The sequence below is a fragment of the Pelodiscus sinensis genome, chromosome 26, assembly GCF_052426305.1.
Source record: "Pelodiscus sinensis isolate ZL-2025 chromosome 26, ASM5242630v1, whole genome shotgun sequence".
Lineage (NCBI taxonomy): Eukaryota > Metazoa > Chordata > Testudines > Trionychidae > Pelodiscus > Pelodiscus sinensis.
This window is the reverse complement of record NC_143077.1, coordinates 7492687-7506445: the sequence shown is the minus strand read 5'-3', so window position 1 is coordinate 7506445 and position 13759 is coordinate 7492687. Positions and strand designations below refer to the sequence as shown.

Below are 13759 nucleotides of genomic sequence, written 5' to 3'. Positions count from 1 at the left end.
GCTCCAGTCTTGCTGGCAGCCCCTCATGGGGCAGGAAACAACTGGGCTGGAGCAGTCCCTTCCTGCTGTGGTGGTGAGGGGCCAGGGGATGGGCTGCGCCAGCCTCCCTGCCCCCATTTAATCCGTTAACATTTAACTCGTTACCTAACAAAATGGGATTTGACTCCCCTACCGCAATACACGGACTCTCCCAAGAGTCACACCCGCAGGCCCACTCGGAGCCTATGGCTTTGTTCCCACAGAACTGCTAGACTCCGTGGACTTCCTTCTTTGGTAAGGTCACGGTTCAGGGGCGAGGCAGGGATCTGATCCCTGCTTCAGTCTCCGAGTGAAGCCCCTTCCTTCAACGACCTGGTGAATTAACCCTCCGCAGAGGTACTGGGCCCAAGCCCCCCCCTACTCAATGTATTGGAGTCCAGGAAGGGAGCTGGGCTTTGGGGTGTGCCAGTATCAGTGGGGGGAAGAGAACAGCAGGCAAATATTGTCCTTGGCAACTTTACATTAGTCATTTCTCCTCAGGCTTAAAAGCCAGCCCTTGCCTCCCTTCCCTAGGGCCTGTCCGAGCATGTACGAGGGAAGCTCCAACCTACAGGATCACACAGAGCGGCTTGATGGCCTGCAAATAATGAAAAGCGCACCCTCCTCGGCCGGGCAAACCACCCAACCTGTGCCCTGCATGTAAACTCACAGCCAGGGCCTCGTCCTTTCTGCCTGGCCCCAACAAAATGGCGGCCACAGCCCATAGTCTCATAAACATCCCCACATGTCGGCCACACAGAACAGGAAGAGCCCCCTCTGTTGAAGATGGGCCTCCTCGCCCTGGATTTTCCAGAGCCATCGAGTTCCCATTGAAATACTCCGGTAATACTTGTGGCATAGCAGGCAGCCATCTTGGAAGCCAACTGTCTCTGGCCAACGTGCGGGCTCTTCCCGCCCCCGCCATGCCCTTTCAGATCAAAGTCAAGTTTGGGGCAGAGGCCCGGAGAGCCTCCAATGTCTTGTTCTTGGCCTTGGCCTCTTGCTGCTCCAGCTTGATGTGGCACCGGCAGGTGGAAGCCTTGCTGTAGCTGATTGCGTGCTTGGTGGCGTTCTTCTTCCACTTTTGCAGGCTCCGGGCGGCCTGCTTGAAGAGGAGGTAGAAGATCTCGCAGACGGTGAGGACGATGCAGATGGCGGAGGCCCCCACCATGAAGTAGGTGAAAACCTTTTTCTCGGTGGGCCGGGCAATGTAGCAGTCCACGATGTTGGGGCAGGGGTCCAGGTTGGCACACTTGACCAGGCGTGGCAGGTCAAAGCTGTCCCACATCTTGTGGAGGAGATAGAGGAAGGTGATCTCGATGGTCAGCTTGAAGAAGAGGCTCAGCAGGTAGGTCCACCACAGCCCGCCGTGTTTCTTGCCCGTGTTGCTATAGAGCTTGGGGCAATTCTCGCCGTTCTTCTCCCGGTTCTTCCGCTCCCGTTCGTCCCGGTAGGCCACGTGCATGATCACCAGCAGGGAGGGGCAGGTGACGAAGATGAGCTGCAGGGCCCAGAGGCGGATGTGAGAGACGGGGAAGTAGTGGTCATAGCAAACGTTGGTGCAGCCGGGCTGCTTGGTGTTGCAGTCAAAGTCCTTCTGCTCATCCCCCCACACGCGCTCTGCTGCCACCACGTAGACCAGCACCCGGAAGACGAAGACCACGGAGAGCCAGATGCGCCCAAAGGCCGTGGAGTACTTGTTCACCCCGCTCAGCAGGCCCTGTAACGTCTTCCAGTCCATGGCGTCGGGGGAGAGCCAGACTCACCTGAGTCAGAGAAAGGCAAGAGAAATAGCAGGTGAAGGGAACGCAACAGGAAGCATGAGATGGCCAACTCCAGTTTTGCTCAGTGATTTTCTTTGTTTTGAAAGAACTCACCTTTCGCCACCTTTCGCCTCATGCCAGGGTGCCCTGTCCTTGGAGCAAACACACTGGTGGGGGTGGGGGGGGGGATGCTTTTTAAGAAAGGATCTGTAACTTCAATCCTTTTGAGCGAGAAAGAGCCCAGCAAGAGGGCAAAGACTATGAAGAGCTGAGCTCTGGCTGGGGGAAATTCGTCACTCTGCAGATGGACTCCTCCCTCCCCCAAGTTTCGTGGCTCAGGCTCCAGCCCCTGTTCCCCACAACAACTGACCCAGACTCTGAGACCTGCTGTCATGGGATTGGCGGGATTCTTTTTTTGTGCAATGTAGACATATCCCAAAGTCCTTGGGGCAGAACACTGGCCGGGAGCGGGATTTAGCAGGCCGAGTCATTGTGATAACCTCTGAGCAGAGCCCTACTCGTATGCGGAATACGCAGCTGCGTGGGGCACCTGAAAATCTGGGGCACCGCTGGCTCTGAACGTCCACCCACCACCTCTTCCTATCCGTGGGCTGTGGCTTTGCTTCCTCCAGAGGGGATCTAGTTAACTGAACAGTGGCAAAGCCGGCCACAGCTATGAGCAGAACCTGTGAAAGAACCGTGCGGGTGGTAACGAAGCCATTTCACAGGCATTTACCAGCCCCCAGGTCTGTCCTGCCACTTCCTGAGTTTACTGTGTTCGTCGCCAGGACCCCAGCTTAAAATTTGCTTTAAAAATATTTCATGTGTGTCACTAAGGATTATAAAATTACATCCCTAAAAGAAATCCCCTTCCCCCCATTTGTCATGGGGCAGAGGGTCACCAGTTTAATAGTGCTGTGTCGGGCCCCATACATCCTAAGGGCGGCCCTGTTTCTGAGCAGGGGTGAATTGCACCTGCTGTGAGTGTAGTTTGTCCCAGAGCTCTAGTGACCGAGAACCAGGGACCAGGAGCTCACCCAGAATAGCCCTCGTGTGCCTGCCCCACCCCAGAACTGCTTCCAGCAGGGCTCTTTGGGGACGCTGGGAATCTGTCCACATGCTCCATCCAGGGAGCTGGAATAAGGATGCGGCATTGCCGAGGGCCGTTGGTAGAACCCTGTGCGGACACCCAATCGGCATCCGCCTCCGCAAAAACGATCCGTGGAGATCCCCATTCTCCCCCGGGAATGCAGATGCCTGTGGCTCTAGAGTGGATTTCCGCACATTTGTAGGGTTCTAGATACAAAATCTGTGTCTGCATCAGTACCCACAAAAATAAAGCACGGATCCCTGCACCCACATCCGCAGACGTGGCTCCCCACGGGAATAAAGCAGATGTCCGCCGATTTGCAGGGCTCTCCCCCCTGGCTCAAACACAGAGGAAGGGCCTTGTACCCGCTCCTATTGGCTCACAGGTTTTACTAGGCCGGAGGAAAACAGAGCACAGATCTGGCACCCCGCATATCTCTTCCTTCTCCTTTCCTTCGTCCCATTCAGAGCCAGGTCCCTAGTGACTAAGGCTGGGGTTTCCAAAGGGATTTAGGCCTCCAATTCTTATTGGAAGTCAACAGGATTGGGGCATCTAATTCCTTAGGCCGTTTTGCACATCTCAGCCACTGAAGACAGCCTAGCGACGAGAGTAACAAGAGCCACGTGAGAGCAAAGGGGAGCTGTCCCGCTGAATCCAGGCTCAATCTAGGTCATCTGGTGGCATTCATTGGTGGGGTGCTGAAAGTTCTCGTGTAGCCCACTGAGTCACCACTGATTTGGGAAGTGACTCATCTGTTTTGCTCCTCGCATGGACCAAGGGTTGTTAGTCAAAGAGGCTGACTGGGCAAGGCACCTCCCCGCAACCCAAAACCCTGGACAATTAGACGCCTGAGTCCGCGTTCGTTAACACCGGTGTACATCTTTGCTGCAGTCGGCTGGGAAAAGCAGGGGGAGGATCAGGCCCTGAGACGCAGACGCAGGGCAGAACTCCTAGGTTGTGTCTAAACTACATGGCTCCATCGATGGAGCCATGTAGATGAGGGTTGCAGGCAAAGGGAAATGAAGCCGCGATTTAAATAATTGCGGCTTCATTTAAATTGACATGGTTGCTGCGCTGAGCTGACATGAAAGCCCTTTATCGACCTCCTCGTTATGCCTCGTAGAATGAGGTTTACCGGGGAGGTCGATAAAGGGCTTTCATGTCGGCAGGGTAGCATCTAGTCTAGCGCGCTGAGCCGACAAACAGCTGATCAGCTGTTTGTCGGCTCAGCGCAGCAGCCATGTAAGTTTAAATGAAGCTGCGATTATTTAAATCGCGGCTTCATTTCCCTTTGCCAGACAAACAAATCTACATGGCTCCGTCGATGGAGCCATGTAGTTTAGACGTACTCCTAGGTTTGAATGCACTGAACGCTGTTGTGGATTTCAGCAAAAGAAATGCAAAGAGCCAAAGGTAGGCTTGGGGAAGGGGGGCGGCTTGAGGCATATTCCCCCTCCCCACCATATAAGTTGTGCAGGGTCAGCCTTCTTCTTATCCCAGTGAGAGAACAAAGCAGGCATCACAGGAAACTGATGGCCAGAAACCCAAAATATTTTGAAGGTTGGGTATGACACAGCTAATTTATCTACTAGGCCTTTTACTCTTATCAGTTAACAGTGGAAGGTGTCTTTGAGGGGGCAGGGCCCAGAACACCCCCTTCTGTTGCAGGCCCCACCTCACCTCTTCCCACACCTGCTCAGCCTCCACCCCTTCTCCCAAGCCCTGCCTCTTCCTGCCCCTGCTCTTCCCCCTTCCATCCCCATGGTGTCCCTTCCACAAAGCCCCCTTCCCTGGGCAATGTGATTTTACTGGGGGTGGGGGAGAGGCTGAAGCTGGTGTTGGGCCCTGTGACAGCGCGGTGAGGTTTTCCCATCTCCTGCACCCCTGTAATGGCACGGACAGACTCCACCAGCCAGTAGAATAGAGGGAGTTTATTGCTTCTCCGGGATACAGCACAGCACAGATGTAATCTGGTTCCAGGGCAGGCCTAGGATGCCTCAGCCCCCCTTGAGATGGGGGAGACTGGACCCCTAAATTCCAGCCCCTTTCCCTAGGCTGTCTCCTCCATGCTCCCAGACAGAAACTAACTCCTTCACTTCCAGCCCTGCCCCCAGCCAGGGCTCAACTCCCCTTCTTCCCATTGTTCTGCTCCCTGGGAGATACCTGTCTGACGAGTTTCGAAGCCCCCTTGCATAATGACTCATCCCTTGCCCTGCTGGGCCGTGCCACAGCCAGTGGAGGTCACTCATAACCCACTGCCCAGCATAGCCACCAGCAAGGTACCCCCCACTGTGTCACAGGTCCCTTCCCCACTCACCACGGCAGGAAGAGGCGAAACCCATCCCCCACCCACGCGGCTTCCTCGAGCCCAGCTCCTAGTCTCACCGCTTTTCTTCAGAAGGTTTGATGAAAGGAACAGAAAATGGCCAGTTCAAAATCTAAAGCAAAATGAACTGTTTTGATCGGAAATGGTACAGAATAGTTTCCTTTCCATTCATTTCGTCACCAAAAAGCGTGGCGCGAAACGAAAGATTTTCATTTTCTTGGGGGGTGGGGTTTTTTTGGACAGAAAAATCCCCTTTTTTGACTGTCCTGGTGCAAGTATCTCCTAGTAGTTGTGAGCATGATGGGATCTTTAACTGGTCGGATCCTTAACTGGCCCAAACATCCGCGGTGACTCAGAGCAAAAGTGCCATAGCTGGATGGCCAATGGAACTTCCTAGGTGAAGGAACTGGGTTGGTTTAGTTTGGAAAAGAGAAGACTGAGAGGGGACATGAGAGCAGCTTTCAAGGACCTAAAAGGGTGTTACAAGGAGAAAAATTGTTCTTCTTGACCCCTCTGAGGCTAGAAGAAGAAGCAATAGGCTTAAATCGCAGCAAGGGAGGTTTAGGTTGGGCATAAGGAAAAGCTTCTTACTGTCAGGGTGATTAAACTAGAATAAATTGCCTAGGGGGGTTGTGGAATCTCCAGCACTGGGGATATTTAAGAACAGGTTGGATTGACATCGATCAGGGATGCTCTAGACGGTGCTTGGTCCTGCCATGAGGGCAGGGGACTGGACTTCATGACCTCTTGAGGGCCCTTCCAGTTCTAATGGTCTACGGTTCTATATTGTACTGAGCACCGACTTATCCCATTCCTGCCTCCTTGCTCCAAGCTACCCCAGGTAGCACTGGCTGAAGTCTAGAATGCGTAACCCTGCAGACGTATGCTCTTAATGCTCCAGTTGGCTTTGCTTGGAGAAAACAAGAGGGTTATTACAGCCGAGTGCCTGTGTGATTAGATGTTTGCTTAGGGCACTTCCTTTCCAGTGAGCAAAACAACATTTGTGCCCTGCTGTTAATCTGGGTTGGGAGACAAAACACATCATTAGCCAAGTTACAGTTGCAGATGAATCGCAGCGTGGGTTGCTGTCCGGCTGAACACTAACGTAATTGTCTGGCAAGGATCGCTCTTATGGGAATGGGCACAAGGAGCAGGGTGGCTTCTCCTTCCTCTGGTAGCTGCCCGATAGCTAATCGGGGGGGCTGATGCTCTGCAGTTCAGTCATTCCAAACACCTGGTATTGGCGACTCTTGGCAGACAGGACACTGGGCTAGATGGACCATTGGTCTGACCCAGTCTGGACGTTCATAGGATCAGACCAATGGTCCATCCAGCCCAGTATCCTGTCTGCCAAGAGTAGCCAATGCCCGGTGCCCCAGAGGGAGTGAACAGAGCCAGTCATCACCAGGTGATCCCTCCCTTGCTAAACCTAGGCTGGGGACACCATCCTTACCCATCCTGGCTCATACGTATTGATGGACCTAACTGCCATGAATTTATCTAGTTCTTTTTTGAACCCTGTTAAAGTCCTGGTCTTTACAACATCCTCTGGCAAGGAGTTCCACAGGTTGACTGTGCGCTGTGTGAAGAAATGACACAATGCCCCCTTCAGGCCTAAACCAGTGCTTTGTCCTGGGACTGAGTGGAAATTGCATCTGCTCCATATTACTAGCCAGCATTGACTATGGCTGTATTCCTGGGGATTGCTCTGTAGCTTCTCTTTTCCGCAAGAGGTTCAGCACCGTTGTCTCACCTAGGAGGACCTTTCCTTGTAATCTACAACCCTTCCCCTATAGTACTGCTAGTTATCAATGGTTCACAGTCATGCTGGAAGGACATAACAAAGGGGGGTTCCACAGGGGGCTGTTTTGGGACCGGTTCTGTTCACTATCTTCATTAACGATTTTGATGACGACATAGAGAGGACGCTTATTAAGTTTGCTGATGATACCAAGCTGGGAGGGGTTGCAAGTGCTTTGGAGGGTTGGGTCAGAATTCAAAATGATCTGGACAAACTGGAGAAATGGTCTGAGGTAAACAGGATGAAGTCCAATAAGGACAAAGGCAAAATGCTCCACTTAGGGAGGACCAATCCTTTCACACATACAAAATGGGACGTGATGGCCTAAGATGGGGAGTCCTGTGGCACCTTATAGACAGGACTGGCCTTACTGTGAGGTAAACTGAGGCAGCCGCCTCAGGTGCCAGACTGAGGGGGGAGGGGCATGCCACGAGGACCCAGAGAGTAGAAAATTGTGTCTCCTGCTGGTGCCTATGTAGGTAGCAGAGCAGAACCATGAGAGGAGTAGAACAGGAAGGAGGCAGAATTGAGACCTTTCAAAGTTTTGGCCCAAGTGAGGGGGCGTCATTTGAGCTCCCCGCCTCAGGTGCCAAAATGTTGTGGGCCGGCCCTGCTTATAGACTCACCGATTTATTGGAGCATAAGCTTTCGTGGGCAAAGACCCACTTGGTCCGATGCATCTGTCGTTAGTCTACAAGGTGCCACAGGACTCCTTGTTGCTTTTGCAGATTGCCCATCACAGCGCTGCCCCGGTTCAGCCGGCCCAGCCCGCACATTCTAGGCACGGAAGCGCACTGAGCAAAACTACCCCGTCCCGGGAGACCGTCTTGGTGACGAGAAACTTGTGGCCCACTGAGATGAAGGAGGCCTCTCATGCAGCCTCCTCGCTCGCCTAGGTTGCCCCTCACTGGCGTAGCATGAGCTCCAGGAAACGGGGCTCTGTGCTCCCCTACCAACTTTGGAACAGCCTGCCCCTTGCAGTCCATGTCGGGTTTTCCCTGCATGCCGGCTGAGGATGCCTTATTAGCCAGTCCAGTTAGTTTCAGATGGCTGGCCAGCCCCAGAGCTACGTCCCTTCCTTTGAAATTGAATTTCCCTGTCATCTGGGTCACACCAAACAGGTAGGGCAGGTTACCTTGTAGCCTTAACCCTGCATGTCCTGCCTTCTGGGGACTCCAGCGAGAGGTTTCGGAACAACAATTTTGCAGGTGGTTTAGTTCTCACTGAGACGGCAACTCAGGAGAGCTGGGTTCTATTCCTGGCTCTGCCATTGGCCTGCTGGGTGACTGGGGGCAAGTCGCTTCCCTGCTCTGTGCCTCAGTTTCTCCATCTGGTAAAATGGAGATAATGACATTGTCTGTGAAGCACTTTGAGATCTGTTGCTAATTTATTTTATAAAGAGCTGGGTGGTGATGTTGCATTCTCAGCTGCACTTGCTGGATAGAAATTCCCTGCATAAAATGTGTGCTGTCCCAATCTGCATGATGATTTTGTGATCATTTTTGCAATTTTGACTCGTGAGTTGGAGTCTGTTGTGCTTTGTATTTCTTCAAGACAAGTGCCAGCCGGATTTTGATGGCAGAGCCTTCTTTCTACTGATTGTGATGGAAAAGGTGGAAAGAAATACAGCTGCACTGTCAAAATCCCGTGTTGATGTTATGTAATGGGAAGATAGCAAAGTGACCTTTTCTGGTGTAAATGGGTGCATCTAGACTGGCAAGAATTTGTGCAAAAGCATTTGCTTTTGCGCAAAAACTTGCCAGCTGTCTACACTGGCCACTTGAATTTGCGCAAGAACACTGACTTTGTAATGTACAAAATCAATGCTTCTTGTGCAAATACTTTCATGCTCCCCATCAGGAAAAAAGAATTGTGCAAGAATACTTGTGCAACAGGGCCAGTGTAGACAGGGAAGAACTGTTTTGTGCAAAAAAGCCCCGATGGCTAAAATGGCGATCAGGGCTTTCTTGTGCAAAATCGTGTCTAGACTGGCCACGGATGATTTTGCGCAAAAGCATCCGTGCCAATCTAGACACGCTTTTGCGGAAATACTTTTAACGGAAAAACTTTTCCATTAAAAGTATTTCCGCAAAATCATGCCAGTCTAGACACAGCCTATGTGTCTCCCTTGTGTGGCGAGTCAGTAAAAAAACCAATGCACCACTGGGGGATGTAAGTGGTGGATAGGCCTTTTACTGGCTCTCTCGACTGAGGCGAATTTCACCCTTTGAAAATACAGGTTGAACCTTTCTAGTCTGGCACTCTCTGGTCTGGCACTATCCAAGGTCCCGCACGATGTTAGTGAGCCAGATGTTCACTTATCAGGTGTGCGGCCAAGTTTCCCGTGGTCCTATAAAGTTTGTTTACAGCCATCAGTCCTGGTTCTCCGTGCTCTGTGCTGTGATTTAGTGCTAAGAGCCCAGCGTGCAGTGGGAGTGCTGGTCATGCTGCTAGACATGATTGACCCCCTGTGGTTTGGCAACTTCTCTGCTTTGGCACAGATCAGGTCACACGGGTGCCAGATGAGAGAGGTTCAACCTGCAGCAGCTAGCAAATAATCACAAAGTAGGCCGTGCGCACAATAGAGCATGGACCTGAGAATGCTCGCCGCAGACCTTTTGCATTTCACTCTGAATTTCCCAGGAGGGGTTTGTGAAATTTGCCTTGCTTTGTTCAAATTGCAGGGCCCTCCTTGAGCCAACCTGCCTCCAGCTGTCCTGAAAAATGGAGCAATTTTAGAGCAGGCACCTCTCCACTTTGCAAATTTCACCTGGAGAACTATTTTTTAATACTGAAACCTGCAAAGGGGCCAATTCTCAAAGTCTTTCCCTGCAACACTGGCCTTTTTGCAAACACGTCCATGTTTCCCGGCTCTGGAATGGGCTGGACTAAAACTTCAAAAAACTACCATTGCCCGAGAGTCATGGGAAAATGCGCCATGTTTTTCAGATGCTGCTAACCCAAACAGAGATAACTCACAGCATCCATCCTTCACTGTCCCTCCTGGGGCAGCAGAAAGTTCAGTAACCAACAGTCCTGATTATCTTTAAAACGTCTGATGACTGGAGGTTTGCGCTAATCAAGTGGAAAGAACATACCCATGGTGATGAAAGGCATCGAGTGTTCCCTGAACTGGACAAGCAGGTTCTGGACAACATGAAGCATATTTTATAGAAGACACAAAAGCCTTGATCAAACGATTCCCATTGACTTCAATGGGCTTTGGGTCAGAGCCAAAAAAATGAACAATGCATCTGAGCCACTGTAAAGGAAGCTGAGCATGAGAGTTGGCGGAATGGCAGAAGGGCTGATGCACAAATATCGGTACGGATTCATACTGGCTCCACGTTTGATTCTTCGAGCCAAATTATTTGGTATTTGAGAGACTCCATTTATTTGTGAAACTCTCCACAAATCCCAAATTCATGAGTTCTGGCAAGAATATTTATTGGCCTGGGAAAGTAAACTGGAAATTCGCTATTTATTTATGTTGGGAAGCACCTGGCTCCGTAGGGCTGGACACAGAACGATTCTTGTCTTTGAAAGGCCTCAGTCTTCCAGAGGTGGACTTGGGTCCTGCAGGTGCTAAGTCCCAGACTTAACGTCAAGCACCACACCAGCAAAGCCACTGAAATCAATGGGACTATGTAACGGCCTAAGCTGGTTTCCAATGAGGCAACGGGAAGGACACCATGTGACTTAGGAGACCAATCACACACCACGCATGACAAAGAGCAAAGAGTCAAAGAGAATGATTTGCCCATGGGCTCTAAACCCGGGTGGCCAATAAGTTCTGTAGCAGTAGCAGCTGGACTGGCTACTTCTATAGCCAACTAGCCACACTCAACTGGCCAAATAGCCACACGTAGCTAGCGTGTTGGACACCACAGCTCTAAACAATTCATCCAAGCTCGTTAGTGCAGGCTCACCCCTTCCCTGGAGGCAGGGTGGGGGTAGGGGGGTCCTATCTCACAGTGAGAACTAGGGACCCGCCTGCATGAAGGCTGGGCCCTTAGGGTATGTCTAGACTACAGGCTTACGTCGACATAAGCTTTGTCGACATAGAGGGTCTAGACTACATCCAGTTCTGTCGACAAAGCAAGCCGCTTTGTCAACATAACAGTGTGGACGCAAAGGACAGTGTAGATGCAATAATGCCTTCTATCGACAGAACTCTGTTGACAAAAGGCGTTATTCCTCATAGAATGAGGTTTACATACATCGACAAAACTGCTGAGTTTTGTCGACGTTATGTCGACATAACTCAAAGGCAGTGTGGACACAGGTATAGTTTTGTCAACAAAGTCCACTTTTGTCGACAAAACCCTGTAGTCTAGACACACCCTAAATGTGTAACTAATATGAGTAGCTTCCTAGGTAATGCCCCATCTGTATCCCTAACATGACAAAGCCCATTTTCCTGCATAGCGGCGTGGTGTCTCGTGGTTTCACACCAAAGAAGAAAGGCACATGGGTACAGCTGGCTTCTAAGGAACCGTCTCGACCAGCGACAGGCCAACATCCAAGGCTAAATAGAAACACTGCTACCCTGGGTATGTCTAAACTACATCCCTCTGTCGCCAGAGGGATGTAAATTAGACATACCGAAATTGCTAATGAAGCGGGGATTTAAATATCCCGAGCTTCATTAGAATAAAAATGGCCGTCGCTTTTTGTGGATGCAACAATTTGCCGGCAAAAAGCGGCAGTCTAGATGGGGATCGGTCAACAAGGAAAGCCTTTTCCGACCGATCCTGTAAACCTTGTTGCATGAGGCATAAGGGATTGGTCGGAAAAGGCTTTCCTTGTCAACCAATCCCCGTCTAGACTGCCGCTTTTTGCCGGCAAATCGCTGCGTCGACAAAAAGCAGTGGCCATTTTTATTCTAATGAAGCTCGGGATATTTAAATCCCCGCTTCATTAGCAATTTCGGTATGTCTAATTTACATCCCTCAGGCACCAGAGGGATGTAGTCTAGACATACCCCCTGGGAGGTTCCCGTGGCTTCTGCCACAGAAGACAGAAAGGCCCCAGAACTATTTAAAGGTGCGCTGCTTCATTCCAACACACTGCACATGGGCACGGGACCTGCGCCATGTCCTGCCGGATTCCGAACATCTCAGGGGCATGACTGAAGCCCCATCCCCCAGGCCCGAGGTGGTCTCGCCGTAAGCACGTTGCGGGACAAGAGCAATTCCCTGGACCCCCATCACAGCGCTGTAATGCACCCATGGCCCTCGTCTGCCCCAATGGAGTGAGGCCTGAGGCTGAAGGCTCTTCTGCTTTCTATGGATAACAAGGCCTCCCAGCCCTCGCGCCGGCACAGAAATGGCCCCGTGCAAGCAGCGGCTTCACAGCCGTTCTGGTTCTGGGTCACGTCCCGTGAATGGCTACAGGGGGACTGGAGTAGAGGACAGGCCCACGTGCAGAGTGAGCTGGGGCAGGCTGGGGGGCACAGCCTGGGGCGCTGGGGCATTATAGGAATGAGATGCAGGTCAGTACAGCGTGGCCCGGGCGTTTTGGTCTTCAGGAGAATCGTTATGAGGCACCCTCAGTGCCTGAGCTTGGATAAAGACACAGCAGCCAGGAAGGGCAGGAACCCGCTCCTGAGGTTTCCTAGGCTTCCTCCGACACACAAAGCAACGGCCCCGGAAAGGCTCTGTGGGTTTGGATTAGGCCCTACGGGTGGTTTTCTTTCTCCAGCCTAGTGACACTTCTGAAAGACTCTCTCATGCCCCCTTCTTTCACTCGGCTGAGCGGACAGATCACCCCTTCACCCTGGAGATGGGGACCTTTCAGACAAGTGGCATCTGCCAGCGATCGGCGACGGGTTATTTATTTTTAATTTTTGTATAGTGCACACTCTATAAATCTTGCCTGAGGCAATGTGAAAACCCCCAGCCTATTTTTAACTTCTACTTCCCCCAAACTCAGGAATGCTCTCCCGTTCCCCAGAGCTAGAGCCCGGCAGCCTGGCTGATTAAAATGGCTTAAAGGAAAATGCGAAATACTTTTGGAGTTCCTTTGCCAGGGTGTATAGCTTGGAAAGGCTGGGGAAACGTGCCTACTTTGCCTTTGACATCTGGACGCTGCTTGCAACACTGCCCCGACGGTTACGGTTCACAGTGGGAATCGATTTTCTCGCCTTGGCAAGAATGTGCCCCTCTGCCGAGCGAAAATACTCCACCAAGGGCTCAGATTCCTCCCAGATGGAGCACTTCTACCGACCTACCCAGCCCAGAACCATTCCCTAGTGCTAGTCGTTGGTGCAGTGGGCCCAGCAGAGCACTCCACAAAGCGCCCCACGTTCCATACTCCAGCGAAACTGAATGGAAATTGCACTCACCTGCTCGACTCTGTGTCTTGCTACTTCCTGCTTAACGGGACAGCAGTCAGATCCCCCACAGCAGCCCTGTTTAAGGTCTATGCCATGAAACGGCCTCCCCTGCAGAAGGAAGACAGGGAGAGAACGGCAGCATGAGGTCTTTCCAGCTCCTCTTGCAGCAACTTCCCTGGTTTGCTGAAGGCGTGGCCCTGCAGGAGGTGCGTAAAGGGAAAAGAATCCTTCCCCGGCTGGCAAACCAGTAGAAGCAGCCAGGGGGAGCAAGGGTAAGACTTAACTCCCCCAGAGCGTCACCTGTAGCTGGAACGGCTGTGCAGCTGGGGAGTGGGGAGCAAGCTACCCACCATGCAAGAGGCTGACGCAGACCCAGGGGCAGCACCCTGCTGATTCAGCGATGCCAATGGTTGCCACCTTCTCA

General features: G+C 51.9%; 1 protein-coding gene across 1 annotated transcript; it reads right to left on the bottom strand.

The window, feature by feature from the left end:
* Positions 1-283: 283 nt before the first annotated feature.
* Positions 284-13530, bottom strand: GJB3 (gap junction protein beta 3). Its single transcript, XM_006125966.5, has 2 exons — positions 13345-13530; positions 284-1784 (listed from the first exon to the last, which is right to left on the bottom strand). Exon 2 carries the CDS (start codon positions 1757-1759, stop codon positions 950-952), a length of 810 nt encoding a protein of 269 aa, XP_006126028.2. The 5' UTR covers positions 1760-1784; positions 13345-13530; the 3' UTR covers positions 284-949.
* Positions 13531-13759: the final 229 nt, after the last annotated feature.

Excerpts from the sequence above, each read along its gene's own strand:
- GJB3 (XM_006125966.5), bottom strand. The coding sequence starts at position 1,759 with ATGGACTGGAAGACGTTACAGGGCCTGCTGAGCGGGGTGAACAAGTAC.